At 54.6% G+C, this 16,608-nt stretch overlaps 1 protein-coding gene across 1 annotated transcript; it reads left to right on the forward strand.

Moving 5' to 3' along the window:
• Positions 1-4,179: 4,179 nt before the first annotated feature.
• On the forward strand, positions 4,180-16,155 carry SLC22A12 (solute carrier family 22 member 12). The gene is given in 11 exon segments (XM_061203561.1): positions 4,180-4,207; positions 8,196-8,563; positions 9,270-9,373; positions 9,869-10,044; positions 10,099-10,267; positions 13,108-13,206; positions 13,342-13,491; positions 14,285-14,499; positions 14,999-15,107; positions 15,347-15,550; positions 16,092-16,155. Coding segments are annotated over 11 exon segments (1,686 nt in total).
• The last annotated feature ends 453 nt before the right edge of the window (positions 16,156-16,608 follow it).

Here is a 16,608-nt window from a genome sequence, read left to right on the forward strand (position 1 = left end):
AGTGAGCTGGACGCTGGAGTGGAATGCCTCCCACCAGGAGGAGGTTGATTCTGATGAATTCTGGAATGTGTTTGTGTTTGTAGTGTGCACTTTAAGTATTTGCTCATTCATTCATTCATTCAGTCCACACTTACTGAGTGCCTCCTAAGTGCCAGGCTTTGCTCTGGGTGAAGGGGAAACAGCAGTGAGCAAAACTGACCAGGCCCCCACTTCAAAGGAGCTTACATTCTAGCAGTGGGAAGCCAGACAACAAGGGAATCCAGGAGTAAAAGATGAAATGTGCTGGATGGTGGGGAGGGCAATGGGGAGAAGAGAAGCAGGAAAGGAGGCTGGGGAGTGTGAGATTGGGGGCAGTTAACATTTAAATAGGCGGACAGAAATGAACTTATTTACAAAACAGAAATGGAGTCACAGACGTAGAAAACAAACCTATGGTTACCAAGGGGGAAAGGGGGTGAGGGATAAAGTGGGAGATTGGGGGTGACATATACACACTACTATATCTAAAATAGATAACTAATAAGGACCTACTGTATAGCACAGGGAATTCTACTCAATACTCTGTAATGACCTATATAGGAAAAGAATCTAAAAAAGAGTGGAGGGCTTCCCTGGTGGCGCAGTGGTTGAGAATCTGCCTGCCAATGCAGGGGACACGGGTTCGAGCCCTGGTCTGGGAAGATCCCACATGCCGCGGAGCAACTAGGCCCGTGAGCCACAACTACTGAGCCTGCGCGTCTGGAGTCTGTGCTCCGCAACGGGAGAGGCCGCGATAGTGAGAGGCCCGCGCACCGCGATGAAGAGTGGCCCCCGCTTGCCACAACTAGAGAAAGCCCTCGCACAGAAACGAAGACCCAACACAGCCATAAATAAATAAATAAATAAATAAAAATTTGAAAAAGAGTGGATATATGTATATGTATAACTGATTCACTTTGCTATACAGTAGAAACTAACACAGCATTGTAAATCAACTATACTCCAATAAAGATTTTAAATAAATAAATAGGGGGGTCAGGGAGGGCCTCGCTGAGAATGAGACTTCTTCACAAAGACTTGGATGAGGTGAGCTGTGTGGCTCTCTGGGAGAAAAAGGTTCCTGGAAGAAGGAACAACAAGTGCAAAGGCCCTGAGGCAGAGACATGGAGCAACAGGAGGAGGCCAGTGGGGCTGGCGTGGATGCAGGAAGGACAGGACAGGAGCCTACAGAGACAGCAGAGGCTGAAAGTGAGGGGACTTTGACTTTCACTCTGTGTGAGATGAGAAGGCACTGCCGGGTTTCCTGCATAGCAGTGACACAGTCTGATGGAAGTTGACGAAATAAAAATTCACATCTTAAGGCAAGACAAGAAAAATTTTAACATAAAACTTTTTCTCTGCCCTTTGGCCTCCTCCCTCCCCACTGGTGTGCATAGTGCGTCCACGTTATGTGTTAACCAGACCTCCCCAATGGCAGAGATACCTGCTCAACCATAAAGATCCATTTTTCTCCTTCTGGCGCCAGCCATGTAACTCCTTAGAAGATAACATTCCTTTCTCAATCCTGTAAGGGGTCAAGATGACCCACCACTCACCTTGTATGGCCCAGAACAGACTGGTCAGATGGCCTGGGGAGATACTGGGCCACATCTAGTAGAAGTTCTTAGCTTAAATACTTACAACCATATTAAGGTTACTAGCTATATTACTTGTATTCTGTCATATTATAAAATTACTGTTTCTTGCATTACCAAATGTATGACTGAGCCTCTGATAAAATTAGTGATGATTAGGTGACTTGAAACAATAGATCAAATATCCAGTTCTGTAAGATCAATGATTGTAATAGTGTAACTCTAGATATGGGAAGAAGCAACAAGAGGGAACAATTTCCTGGACCATAAAAGAGTAATAAGACAGGCAGCCCAGAGGTTTTTGGCTACTGTTAACAGGGCCTAGTCCAGGAATAGCACATTGAGTGGCCTATCAATGAAATCCTTGCCTGACCTGGGAATAAGCATTCCTAGTGCCATCGGACAAATTGGTCACAAAACGCCTCCTAAGCCTTGGTCGAAATAAAGTCCAAAAGGGAAGGGATTGTGAAATAAAGAATGTTGCCCACCATCCAGTTCTACAAGAATCAAGTCATTTGCCACTGCAGTCTCTGACCTACAGTAACCCTAAAAAAAATTCAGGGCAAAGATCAAGATGAAGTACTTTATGCTCTGGGAAAACTTGCAGAACGGGCCTTTGGATAATTAGCTATTTTCAGGAGAAATTTTTTATGAACTCGGATTCTTGCACCTTCTCACATTTAGAAAAGCACTAAGGTCATTAACTAAGATGTCTGTTCCTCGTGACTAGCGGCAACATTCTCTTGAGATGTGTGCTCAATTGCAGGTTCCAGCTTTGCCAAAATCACATCTATACTGGCCTCCCCCTTAACCTCTTTAGAACAGTCCTCAGAGCTCTCTGAGAGACTCTCTCCCAGGTTATAATCTTCAGTTTGGCTCAAATAAAATTTTCCATTTCTTTCTTAGGTTGACTATTGATTAATTTTTTTTGTTAACAAAGTAAAACAGAATCCCTCTATCTGTGTGCATGTGGAGAATAGATGGCAGAGGCTCAAAGGTGGAGGAAGGGAGGCCAACGAAGAGGCCCCTGCAATGATCCAGGGAAACACGGCAGCAGCTTGGACCATGGGGGTAGCAGATGGGGAGGGGAGAAGTGGGCATGGTCCAGGCATGGCTTGAAGGTCAAGCCAACAGGACATCCTGGCAAATGGCATATGAAGTATGACAGGGATGGCTCCAGGGTTTTTTCCTGAGCAGCTGGAAAGATGGAGTCCCCGACCGCTGAGACAGGAAAGCCACAGAGAAGCACGTTTAAAGGGAGCTCAGCTTTGGCCTCGGTAAGTGTGCGACGTCTGTTAGGCCTATTAGAAAATGATTAAAGAAGGTAACTGAGATGATACAAAGTTTATTTAACACTTCATGGATAGACCTAGGGATTATCATACTAAGTGAAGTAAGTCAGACAGAGAAAGACAAATATATGATATCACTCATACGTGGAATCTAATTTTTTTAAAATTATACAAATGAACTTATTTACAAAACAGAAAAGACTCACAGATTTCGAAAACAAACTTGTGGTGACCAAAGGGGAAACGTGGTGGGAGGGGGTAGGGATAAATTAGGAGCTTGGGATTAACATACACACACTACTATATATAAAATAGATAACCAGCAAGGAACTACTGTATAGCACAGGGAACTCTACTCTATATTCTGTAATAACCTATATGGGAAAAGGAATCTGAAAAAGAATGAGTATATGTATCTGTATAACTGAATCACTGTGCTGTACACTTGAAACTAACACAACAATAAACTATAAAATTAACTATAAATCAACTATACTCCAATAAAATTTTTTTTTAATGGTGAATTAGATAAAAATTTCAAAAAAAAAGTCAAAAGTAAGTCAAAAGAGAAAAACAAATATTGTATATTAACGCATGTATGTGGAACCTAGAAAAATGGTACAGATGAGCCGGTTTGCAGGGCAGAAGTTGAGACACAGATGTAGAGAACAGACATATGGACACCAAGGGGGGAAAACTGCGGTGGGGTGGGGATAGTGGTGTGCTGAATTGGGCGATTGGGATTGACATGTATACACTGATGTGTATAAAATGGATGACTAATAAGAACCTGCAGTATAAACAAACAAACAAAACAACTAATACTAAACTTTCATTGGGTTATTTGTATGGAAATATGTTAATATAAATGTTTCAGACATTACATGAAATTTCTAAAAATCTTATATGTTCTGGTATAATGTTATAAGTCATAATCCTAGTTATTACTTTAAAATGTATATCTCAGAAATAACTAATTTTCTTGTCAACTGCATTATTATGAACTTTCATCAAATCTTTAACCGTGGTCATTTTTAAGTCTTTTGTCATTTACAGACAGTTCTGGGTGTACTCTGATGCTTTTGTAAATATATTCCTATAAAAGGGTTTCATCTTCAGGAAATTCATGGAAAAGACTCTGACAAGTACAGGTTTCTGGTACCTGACTGTACTGCTGAACTGAATGAATAAGCATTTTCAGAACTCTAATGAAAAACTGACGAGCTCATAAAAGTGCTAACAAAAGATCAAGATGAAAAAAAAAAATTAATTACATGGGACTGAGTGAACTGATGAGGATGAGTATAATTTTTGTGACTTTCTGGTTGAATTTAAAAAAAGAAAAAATCCCACAAGAACTCAGAGGCAAAGAATATACAAATCAATTTTCACTGCAAAGTAAAGGAGCTGTTGCAGTGGAGGATTACTGGACTGAATGTCAATATTATGACATAGTATGAGTGTGTTTCATGTTTGGTAATTGCAATCATTGTTGCTTTTGTTGTGGTCATCCATGTACAATGCTTGGTGTCAGTCTATTTATCTCTTGTAAAAATAAAATACAGTGTGTGTGAAAAAAAAAAAAAAACCCACAACACTTCATGACGTGGACCATCTCCATTCAGAGAACTGCAAAATGAGGGAGGGGGAAGGCAGGAAGCTTTATAAAATAAAGAATAAAGAATAGGATGAGAAAAGTAGAAAATATCAGATTGGCTGGGGCCACATAGTGAACCCTGTTTGGAATGAGAAGCAACAAGGCAATAAGTATAAAGCCCAGCGTTGGCTTGTCGTCTGGGGACGGGCTGACTGCATACACTGCATTTCTGGTCAAGTGGAGCATTTACAGGGACATGAATGTTATCAAAGTTTTCCTTTGTTGTCATGGTACCCCCAGCAGGAGCGGCTCCATCTGGGGCCTTGTGTATTTCAACAGGCCCCTACGTTTAGGGGGTTGGATTAAAGTCTAGCATTCCAAGAAGAGGTCCTTGAAGAGGTGAATTGTCCCAAAGATAGAGGAGAGAGACTGAGAAGAGGACCAAGGACTGAGCCTTGTGACCCCCAGGGTAAGAGTGTGGGGAGAAGAGGAGGAATCAGTCAAAGAGACTGAGAAGCGGGGGAGGGGGAGGAGAGCCGGGCGAGCCCTGGGGCCCAGGTAAGAAGGGTCTTCTGAAAGGAGAAATCTCAGAGGCTGTGATGGCTCAAGTAAGATGAAAATGGAAAGTGGCACTGAACTCACTGCAGGGACATCATTGGTGACCATGGAGTGACAGGGCAAAAACCTGATGGAGATGAATCCAAAAAAGAATGGGAAGAGAGAAATTGGAGATGGGTGTCGACAAGCCTTTTATGGAACTGTACAGTAAATAGAAGCAGAAAAAGAGGGTGGCAGCTGAAGAGAGATACAAGGTTGAAAGTGAGGGGAGCTTTTTTGAGGATTGGAGAAAAAAGCAGCATGTTTGTACATTGATGGGAATTGTCCAGTAGGGAGGGAAAGTCAGGTGCCAAGGAGGAAGGGGAGTCTTGAAAAGGTGGAGAGGTGGGCTGCAGGGCACACAGGGAGGAGCTGGCCACGATGAGAGGGGACGTGTAGGGCATTTACGGTGGCAGGATGGAAGGCAGAATGTTGGGGCACCGAGGCCTTTTGGCTTCGGTGAGAGACTCAGACTGTTGGCTTCTGATGGCTTCTATTTTCTTAGTGAAATAAGGAGAAAAGACATTTATTAAGAGGACAGAAGAGGAGGTGGGAGGTTTGAAGGGAGGAGATGGTATAAAAGAGCTCCTAGTTTGTGTGTTCAAATATAAGGCTAACAGAAATAAAATGTGTCACTGCCAAACCACGACAGAAGAAAAATAGAACAAGAAAAGGCAATGGATTCCACAGAAAATAGGAACAAGGAAAAGATTTAAAGGGAAAATATGGTAAAGAAGAAAAAGCATCAAAAGGCCAAACATGACCATAACCACAGTAAATGTGAATAGGCTAGAATCACTAGGTAAAAGGCAGAGGCTTTTCATTTGGACTTTACAAAAGGAGATGGTAAGCTTAGTTTGCATTCCAGGCTTATGAAGCAGAACATACAATGACTAAAATAGAGTCTGGAAGTATTCACACCAAATTGTTACCAGTGGTGATCACTGGTTGGTGAGTTTAGGAGAGATCTTTGTTTTCTTTTTACCTTTCAATATTTTTTGAATTTTTTGGAAGGTGCATACATTAATTTTATTATCAGGGGAAAAAAAGAAGTTGTTTTTAAAAACAGCTGAAGCACATCTTCATGGAACCTTTGTTTGCTGTCCAAACCTGGGTTCCATAGATGCTCTTAAGAAGGGTCCCTGCCCAGAATGAACTGGATGGAATTGAGGCCAGCTGGACAATAACAGAAGGGTGCAGGACAGTGTGAAGAGGGGGGCTCCACTGCCCACTCCGAACTCCATGGGGAGGCAGGAATAATCAAGGAGAGCTCCCTGGAGGAGGAGGCTCTTGTAGTACATGCAGGATGTGGCTCAAGGGTGAGCCTGGAGATAGCATTCTAGGCTAGGGCCACTGTCTGAGTAAGGGCAGGAGCCCACTGAGCCAGCACAGGGTGTGTGTGGGAAGCAGTGGGTGAGCTGGGGTACAGAGGCCAGGGAGGCGAGGAGGTTGTACCTGTGAGCTACATGAATGGGCCGAGGGAAGAGTGGGCAAGACAAAAGGAAGCAGTGGGAGGGGAGATATTCCTAAAATAGGCGGGTCTCATGCTCCAAAGCACATGAGAACAAATGGCTGGGTCACCATCACTGCTCCACTGCCCACTCTCTACCTGCCACACATCACACACACACTTGAACACACTCATGTACATATATGTGCACATACATCTATACACTCATGCACACACACATGCACACACATTCATGCACCACGTGTGTACACACATCCATGCACTCATGCACATGCCTGTGCACACACATCTGTGCACTCATGTACACACATGGGCACACACATCCATGCACTCATATATACATGCACACACTTTTTTTGCCCTTTTGTGGCCTCTGGCCTTTTAGCCTGGAGAATTAACTATTGCAACCACGGTGGGGGGGGGGTCTCTTGGCTCAGGTCCAATCTTTCTTGACCTCCCCCCCAGCATGCATTGCTTCCCCACCCCCGCCCTGGCCATGGGACACATTGGCTAGCTGCTGCTGAGGGAGTGCCCCCTGGCCTTTAAGCAGGATTTGGCAGGAGGGTTTTGCAGTGTGGGAGATGGGTTGCAGGGACAGGAACAGAGGCAGGGAGACCAGGGAGGGGACAGCTGTGGAGACAGAGAGGTGGGGGAGGAGAAGTTAGTAGGGTTTGGCCACTGGAGGGGTTAGGAAGTGAGTAACAGGAAGCATGAAACAAGACACGGAATTTGGGAGTGGATTTGGGGAGGGGGCAGAGACCTTGGGGAAACACTGAACTTGAGGAACCCATGAGGTGTCTGGTGACACTAAAAGCCCCATGAAGGGCTCAGGAGGGGGTGACCGCAAAGGGGGGGCAGCATCAATGACAGTGGACACGTACAAGTGAGGGGCCGTGGGTGGAGGGCTGGGCCACACTGGCTGGGATGCGTGGGGTTTGGATGCCTGCAGGTGACTCAGCCTACACACACACACACAGAAGTCCTCATGGCGCACGATGTCATACCAGCCCCCAGATTAAGAGGACCCCGGGCAGTGCTTCTCCTGGGTCAGCCCTCAGCACCGGCAGAGCCAGGCCAAGGGGCAGCAGGGATGCTGGGGGCGGCGGCAGCCTCACGGCAACCAGGGCAGAGCCAAGGCCTCCCAGCCCACACGGGGCAGGAGCTGCCGTGCCTTTGAATTTGCACCTCCCTCAGAGCCGGGTTAAACTTTGACCAAGGAAATGATTACTAACCCCTATTCCATAGTGTCACCTGGACACAGTAACTCCAGCCTGGGTGATTTCAGCCTCCTCTTTCCCCACTTCCCAAATTCAGCTTCTCCCAGAGATCCAGGGGCAGCTGCGTCTCTGGGGAGATGCCGGTGGCTTCAGGGTCACACCTCACAGACTCAGGTCCCCGTCAGAGCCACCCTGAGTGACGGCGGCTGAGCAGGCGCTCAGATACCCGCGGGCAAGTCTGCGAAGCAGGCGCCACTGCCATGCCCCAGGTGGCCTGGCTGGCAGAGCAGGAGATGCCACAGGGGAGGCAGGCCCCTCACATCAGCCCCTCTGCCCTGGGCCGGCCTCTGTGAAGTGGGCACCTCCACTGGCCCCCTGGGCAGGCTCTATGGCCTTTTCCGAACTGAGTGGGCAGCCTGGGCAGGTTCCAGGTTCTCCAGATGGTGGCCCTGGTGGTCCCCATCATGTGGCTCACCACTCAGAATATGCTGGAGAATTCCTCGGCCGCCATGCACAGCCACCGTGGCTGGGCGCCCCTCCTGGACAACAGCACTGCCCAGGCCAGTGTCCCCAGGGCCCTGGACCCTGAGGCCCTCCTGGCCGTCTCCATCCCACCGGGCCCCAACCAGGAGCCCCACCAGTGTCTCCACTTCCGCCAACCACAGTGGCAGCTCCTGGACCCCAAAGCCACGGCCACCAACTGGAGCGAGGCTGCCACGGAGCCACGCGTGGACGGCTGGGTCTATGACCGCAGCACCTCCACCATCGTGGCCAAGGTGAGGGCCTCCCCCAAGACCCTCCCCAGGTCCTAGCACCTTAGAGGCCAAAGTCACAGATCACAGTTGGCTGGACTCAAAAATGGCCCAGCCCCGGAGGGACCCACCACCCCTGGCCTCCACACTCACAGGTGGCTTCTGGCTCCTCCTCGGCCACATTGCCCTACAGGGGTTGGTGGCAGGAATGAGCCTGCAGACGGACACTGTCCCCAGGCTGTGGAAGAGCGGGTGGTACTAGAGCAGGTCTGATGCCCAGGCGTTCCTGCGGCTGCAACTCGGGCAGCTCTCTCCACCCAGGAGTCTCAGGGGACTCAGGGGAGAGTCACTGGGTTCCCAGAGGCAGCATCCAGCAAACGTGGGAGAGCGGGAGAGGCGGCCCATCCCAGCAAGCGGGAAGGGGCCTCTCTATGTAACGGGAGGGAAGTGGCCTCGGGAAAGCGGGGAAGAGGTGCCAGCGTGGGGTGGCGGCTGCAGAGGGGACAAAGCAAAGGAGGCAGATGAGGCCAGAGAGGGCTTGACCCTGGACCTGTGGGCAGTAGGGAGCCATGGAAGGGCTTAGGCAAGGGGTGACAACCCCAGAGGTCACCAGGCCGGCCCTCCGGCCCCAGTTCCCTGGGCCTTCGCATGTGGCTCCTCTGCCCCCTCCTGCCCCTCCCACCTGGGCTATCCAGCCTCCTGAGCTCAGATCCTCCTCCTCTCCCACCAGGGGGACCTGATGTGTGACTCCGAGGCCCGGAAGCCCACGGCCCAGTCCATCTACCTGGCCGGGATCCTGGTGGGAGCTGCTGCGTGCCGCCGAGCCTCTGACGGGTGAGGCCCCCTTTCCCCTCACTGTCCCTGTGCTCCCAGACTCCCGGCCCTGACTGGCCCTGAACTGGCCTCTTGCAGCCGGTCTGGGGAGAAAACTCCGCTTGCAGTGGGAATACCTGCTCCGGGGTCTCGCTCTGACACCCTCCAGCTGTGCCGCTGAGCAAGGCTCAGCCCCTCTCGGGCCTCGGTTTCACTGACCCTCCTCTGCAGCTGTGAAGGGTCATTGCCCTCATCAAACGTTCACTGCTAAAACCTGCTCAGCAACGTGCCTGCCTTCAGCTGCTGCTTGGCTGCCCCTGCTGACAGGGAGCTCACCCCCTGCCCAGTGCCTTCACTCCTGCCTGGGCCGCTGGGGCGCTGCCCACGAGCCCTCCCTCCACGGACGCAGAGTGCGGGTCTGGCCCTGAGAGGCACTTCAGCACCGCTATGCTCAGCGGGCGAGCATAGGGTGGGCACACCAGGGACCCGGCCGCCCTCCCTGTGTGTGTGCCGCAGGTTTGGGCTCAGGCTGGTGCTGACCTGGAGCTACTTTCCGATGGCCATCTGGGGCACGGCAGCCGCCTTCCCCCCCACCTTCCCCGTGTACTGCCTCTTCCGCTTCCTGGTGGCCTTCGCCGTGGCGGGCGTCATGATGAACACCGGCACTCTCCATAGGTCCCCCGACCCGGGCCGTGCAGGGGAGGCTCGTGCAGGCTCCCAGGCTGACCCGCTTGGTCTCCTTGCAGTGATGGAGTGGACATCGGCGCAAGCCCGTGCCTTGGCAATGACTTTGAAAGCCCTGGGCTTCAGCTTCGGCCAGGTCCTGATGGCCGCAGTGGCCTACGGTGTGCGCGACTGGGCGCTGCTGCGGCTGGCGGTCTCTGCCCCCTTCTTCCTCTGCTTCGTGTACTCCTGGTGGGTGCTGCCCTTCCCCCTCCTCGGAGGAGACACTGCCCACCCTCCACCGGGGCGCAGAGGGCTGGGGTGCAGGAGGCCGGAGGGGAGCCACAGGGGCCTGGTACAGCCACAGCTTACCCACTCAACCCAGGGCTTCTTCCCCTGCTCCTCCCAGGTGTCTCCCTCCCCCTGCTCATCCCACTCCCTCCCCCTTCCTTCCCATCACCTCTTGGCCCTTTCCCCTCTCCTGTCATTGCCTGCCTTGGCATGTGTGCCTCCAGGCACGTTTTCTGAGCCCCTCCTTCGTGCCAGGCATGGCAGCACTAGGCCAGATGGGGGGATGGGATGCAAAGATCCAACACACACACACACACACACACACACACACACACACAAACACCACTCCCAAAACACAGCCGCAGTCAGCCTTACATACTGACATTATTGCTAGAGGACAAGGACCACGACCCAATTGTCAGAGGGGTCCCTGGTTCCTCCACACAGGGCTGCCACATAGGGGAGGTTAGGAAATGTCTGCACTGCCCTGAAATAAATCAGGCATGGCCCTTACCAAGCTCCTGGCACATAGTAGGTGCACAGTAAATATTTGTTGGATGGATGGAGAGATAGATAGACAGACAGGAAGACAGATAGATGAGTGAATGGATGGATGGATGGATGAATAGGTGGGTGGATGGATGGATGGATGGATGGCCCTTCAGGGTAGGGCTGAGCCTCGCTCATCACATACATATAGGCCCAGCACCTGGTAGTCGCTTGGCCATTGCAGCCACCGCAGAAAGGAGCACAGCGGAGGCCCAGTGGAGGACGGGGCACCTGCACCCGCACTACGAGGAAGGCTGGCTCCACAAATCTCTCCCAGCGCAACAGCTTGGAGCAGAAAAGTTCTTACTATGGAGCCTTAGCAACTAATTTGCAGTCACTCTCCAGAGCAGGAGGCAATCACATCCCACGCAGTGGCTCTGACAGAGGGCACTCGTACCTGACAGGTGGCCTTCTGGGATGGCAGACTGACCCCCATAACAAGAGGGTGAAGGGCAAATGTCAGTGATGCAGATTCCAGGGCACCCCTCCTGGCTCTCTGATGCTGATGCTGACTCGCGGGGCTGAGCCCCACTTTCTTTGGCAGACAGGCCCACACAGGTGCTATGTGCCCACGTGCATTCATTACTCCACTACTTCATCACTTCAACAAACTGCCACTGAGCACCGCCATGGGTGGGGGAGTGGCTGGTGCCGGGGTGACAGCGATGAGCAGGACGGACAGGGTCACTGCCCACGTGGCGCTCGCAGGAAATCCCCTACATCACAGCATCACAAACCACGCTTAGGGTTTGACGCATCAGTGGCGGATGTGGACCCATCTGAGGATGGGACCCCCCTGGCCCCTCAGCTCCCGCCAGCTCCTCTGCTTCTCTTCCCACCTAATTTCTCTTCATGAGAAGCGTCTGCACACACAAACCCACTCCAATGACCCTGCCGCCCTCGCTCTGCTCCCCTCACTCGGCCCCTGCACAAAAGGGCACCGATGCCCTCTCTCTGGGGACCTCACCTGTGCCCACGGCTCTCCCTCCAAACACTGCAGGCCCCCAACCCCCTCCCCTGTCCTACCGCTCCCCGGCCTCCAGCCACCTGCATGACGTCCCCATTACCAGTGTCTCGGCATCACAAACGTAGCATCTCCTTACCCCTGCTCCTCCCCAGGGCCTCCCCAACGTTGATGGCAGGCCCCCACCCACAGGTACTGGAGTCAGAGTCGCCCTGACACCTCCCTCTCCCTCACGGTTGCCGCACCCCAAGTCCAGCAGGTCACGGGGTCTTGCCAACTCTACCTCTAATGTACGCTTGAGTCCCCCTCTCTCCCCTGCTCTGCAAACCCCCAAGGACCTCAGGGCCCCAGTGGCTGTGGAGCAGGTGGCCCCGTCCTGGCTGCTGCTCGGGGGGAAGCGTGTCTGGCTGGGGGACCTGAGTCTGGAGGCAGGAGCCTGTGCGCAGTGGTGGGCACGGAGGGGGCTCCGAGGCCTGGATGGTGCCGGGGATCTGGGCTTGATGTGGAGGGGGTGGGAGACAGGTTAGTGTTAGGGGCTGGGCCCTGCCACGGGGAGGGGGCACTGGGATGCCTGAGGTTGACTGGCACTCAGGAGGCGGCGACTGTAACCGGGCATGGACGAAAGGGCCAAAAGTGAGGCAAGGGCAGTGAGCCGGTCGCCTGCGAGGGGCGCTGGAGGTGAGGGGCATTGGTGACTGATGGGTGCAGGTGGACGGGGCTGGTGATGTCAGGACCAAAGACCCTGCTGCAGGCCTGAGCCCCTCCCCTGGCGGGTGTGGACCTGTTTGCAGGCAGGGGCACCTGGGGAGGGGCCAGCTCAGGCAGGAAGGTGTGGCCATGGGGATAAACAGGAGGGCCGTGTGACATCGGGGAGAGGTGGACAGTGGGGGACACTGGTGGGCTTGCAGGACTGCGGTCCTGGAGCCATCGGGGGCGTCCTTACTGCATGCAGGCCCACCAGCCCTGGTGAGGCCGGGGAAGGGCCAGAGGGTTGGGAAGGAGGCAGGAAGGAAGAACAGGGGACCCCAACCCCAGCCCAAGAGAGGGAGGAGGGAGGAGGGAGAAAGGGTGGCCTGCAGGGGAAGGAGGGTGTCAGAGGGCCCGGCTTCCACAGCCCCGGAGCCCTGTGCTGCCTTCCCCCGACCTCAGCCACCCTGAGCCTTGGCTGCCAGTGAGGCCACCACTTTGGGCAGAAGGGGACAGAGGGGCAGAGAGGCTCATGCAGGCCAGGCCCTGGGGACCACAGGCAGGGTCCGCCTCCCACTTTCCTCCCTCTCCCCCACCCCAGGTGGCTGGCAGGGTCAGCACGATGGCTCCTCTTTACGGGCAGGTTGGAGAGGGGCCTGCGGGAGCGACAGAGGGCGGCTGCCGTCAATGGGAGAGGGCAGTGGGGGACGCACTGACCATCGAGGTGAGGCGGGACTCGACCCTCAGACCCTCTCCCTGTCCCTGCACAGGGCCCCTGGGAGACCTAAGGAGGGCCCTGGGCCCCCAGGCTGAGGGTCTTAGGGAGGAGGGCCAGGCTGATGCCCGCGCCCCGCCCCCACCAGCTCCAGGTCTTGCTCTCAGCCACGCAGGAGGAGCTGAGTGTGGGCCAGGCTCCTGCCAGCCTGGGCACCCTGCTCCGCACGCCTGGACTGGGCCTCCGGACCTGTGTCTCCACCTTGTGCTGGTGGATGCCCCTTCGGCACCCCCACCCCACCTGGGCCCCAGCCTCTGCCTCTGGCCAGCCCTCGGGCTGCCAGCAGCCAGGGAACCTGGAATCAGGGCTCTGGCTGGCATCCAGCCAGGGAGCCTCTGCTGCCTCTTCTGTTGGCCCCCACTGGCCTGAGAGGGCCTCCAGGACCAGGCCTGCAGCACTGGTACCCCCTTCTATCAGTCAGGCTCCCGACAGGAAACAGCCCGGCTCAGGTGGGCTCAGGTCAGGGAGAGAGTCAATAGAAGAGATTAATAAGGAAGATGCATAACAAAGGTGCTGGCAGAGCTGCAGAGCCCCTAGGCAGAGGAGGCAATCAAAGAATTCAATGGCAGAAAGGCACATCCACCCTAGTTTGGAAGGACAAGAGAGGAGGGAGAGGTACTATCAGAGCCCAGGAGCCAGGGTCACCTGGCAAAGACTGACACCACTGAAGCCACAGAGAAAGGGGCTGCTCAGTGGAAGCTGGAGCCATGGAGGGGACACAGCCACTGCCCGACCTGGCACCCAGAGCTGGGGAGGGAGCAATACCCCAGCTTCTCCCCTGGTCCCGCCTCCAGCCTCTCACCGGTGCCTCCCATTGGCCAAACCTCATGAGGCGTGGCATTGGCAAGGGAACCTGGGAAATGTAGTCTACAGAGACCCCCACCCCCACCCCCACCCCCCACCCACCGTAGAGAGCCAGCAGGAGGAGGGGGGAAACAGGTCTGAGAACAAACCAGCAGCCCAATCCCCAGGCTGACTTCACCTGCCTGTCCCCACCCCCCAGGTTTGCCTTTGGTTTCACCTTCTGCGACCTGGCCCTGGACCTGCAGGCCCTAGGCAGCAACATCTTCCTGCTCCACGTCCTCATCGGGGATGTTGACATCCCAGCCAAGACAGGCACCCTGCTGTTGCTGAACCGCCTGGGCCACCGGCCCACACAGGCGGCATCCCTGGTGCTGGTGGGGTTCTGAATCCTGGCCGACGTGCTGGTGTCCCACGGTGAGCGGGCAGGCTGGGTGCACATGGCTGTGGCCAGAGGCTCCCTACCGGGGAGGGCTTAAGCCACAAACAGAGAACCCTCGTCGCCCTCTTCAAGTGGGCATTGGACTAGAGCAGGGCCCAGTTAGGAAGGAGGCTGCCGGGGCGTCTGGGAGAGATGGTGGTGGCCCGCACTGGGCAGCGGGTGCAGGATTGGATGGAGGGGGCAGCATCATGAAAAACTGTGGAGACAGAATAAGAACTCAGTGATGGATTGCAGGGATGTGGGAAGGCAGAGAAATGGAGGGGGTCGAGGAGGACTCCCAGGGTCTGGCTGTGGGTGTCTGTGTGGGAAGCAGAGTTGGGGGGCAGGGAATGTGGCCATGAGATCACTTAGGACACAGTGCATGTGTGGAATTTGGGGACACCCAGGTGGAGGTGACTAGCAGACACTTGGAAGGTCATGGAGGGACCCCGGGGCCTCCTCCAGCGGCCCCGCTAACCCCATCTCTATCCACAGAGGTGGGGGCCCTGTGTTCAGCCCTGGCCTTACTGGGGCTTGGTTGGGGGGGGGCCGCCTTCACCTGCATCACCATCTACACTGGCGAGATCTTCCCCACTGTGCTCAGGTGAGGCCCACGGAGGGGGACATCTGGGCTAGGAGGGTGCCGTGGGGGTGGCCTCCCCCAGACCGGATGTTCGTGCCTTGAATCTCTCTTTCATGTGGTCTCAGGGCTGCCCAGGTGCATCCCAACCCAGCCTGACCCACTGCGCCTCTCTGGGCTGAGTAGGACCGGGCCAGAGTGAGAAGCCAAAGCCATAGGCAGGCAGGCAGTATGGCCCCTCACAGGTGCATCTGTGCGGGCAGGATGACCGCAGTGGGCCTGGGCAAGATGGCAGCCCGAGGGGGAGCCATCCTGGGGCCTCTGGTCCGGCTGCTGGGTGTACACGGTGCCTCCCTACCCCTGCTGGTGTATGGGGCGGTGCCAGTGCTGAGCGGCCTGGCTGCACTGCTGCTGCCCGAGACCCAGAGCCTGCCACTGCGTGACACTATCCAGTATGTGTGGAGCCAGTGAGTGGACCATCCCCTCCACCCTCCGGAGAAGCCCAGAAGAGGGCAGGCCTGGCACCCACCCCTACTGCTGGACAGAGGGAGAAGCAGAGGCCCAGAGAGGGATAGGATTGCCCACGGTCACACAGCACATCTTTGGGAGAGTGGAGACCAAGGGATGGGTCTCCCGGCTGACAGTATGGACTTTGTCCCCTACCCTTCATTCCACCATTTGAGACCTAAATGCCCTAGCTACCCCCAGCTCCACCTCGAGAGAGATCAAGGGGAAGGGAGCGTGTAGGACTTTGCGAGGGGGAGAGCTGAGGGTGTGACGGCTGTGTTGGAGGTCCTCACAGGCCCCAGACTCTACTACTAAAGCCCCTAGACATCTATCAAGGCTGTCACTGCGCACCCATCCCCCACGACGTGCTCAGGGAGCTCAGTCCTGGGCCCCTGGGAGCAGGGCAGCAGTATCTCCTAAGTCTTCAGGACGGACACATGTCAGGGGTCAGGCGTGACTTGCACCCACGAGACATAACGCCTCCGTGCCTTTCCTGAACAGGGCAGTAAAGAAGGCAACACACAGCACGCAGGGGCGTCCTGTTCTGAAATCCACACGATTTTAAGCCTCTTGGGAAGCCTGCGATGGGATGGGATGGGAGGCTGTTCTCTGCGGAAGGAGAGCAAAGGCCTCGATTTCCGGAGGGCCGGGGGGCTGCCCCTCCAGCCGAGCCCAGCCTCTCAGTAGCCGAGGAGCCGCCTTAAAAAGAGAAGGGGCAAAGGATGGTGTGATTGGCAGGACACTGCCCGGTACACCATTACCCGACCCTCTCCCAAGGCCGCCGAGAGAGACACACACAGAGAGAGAGAGAGAGAGAGAGAAAAGCAGAGGCCGGGCCCGACGCTGTGCTTCCTCACCGCTCACGCCCCTGAGCTCGGAGGCTGACCGTCAGCCGTGCCCTAAACCTCCCCAGCTTCTCACTCCACCCTGAGGGCTCCGCACAGGCACCGCAGCTCCTTAGCTTCGCCAGAGAGACGGCCCCTCCCCATCCCCCTCGCTACCCCAGCCACGCGGCCAG

The sequence above is a fragment of the Eubalaena glacialis genome, chromosome 10 (genome assembly GCF_028564815.1).
Source record: "Eubalaena glacialis isolate mEubGla1 chromosome 10, mEubGla1.1.hap2.+ XY, whole genome shotgun sequence".
NCBI lineage: Eukaryota > Metazoa > Chordata > Mammalia > Artiodactyla > Balaenidae > Eubalaena > Eubalaena glacialis.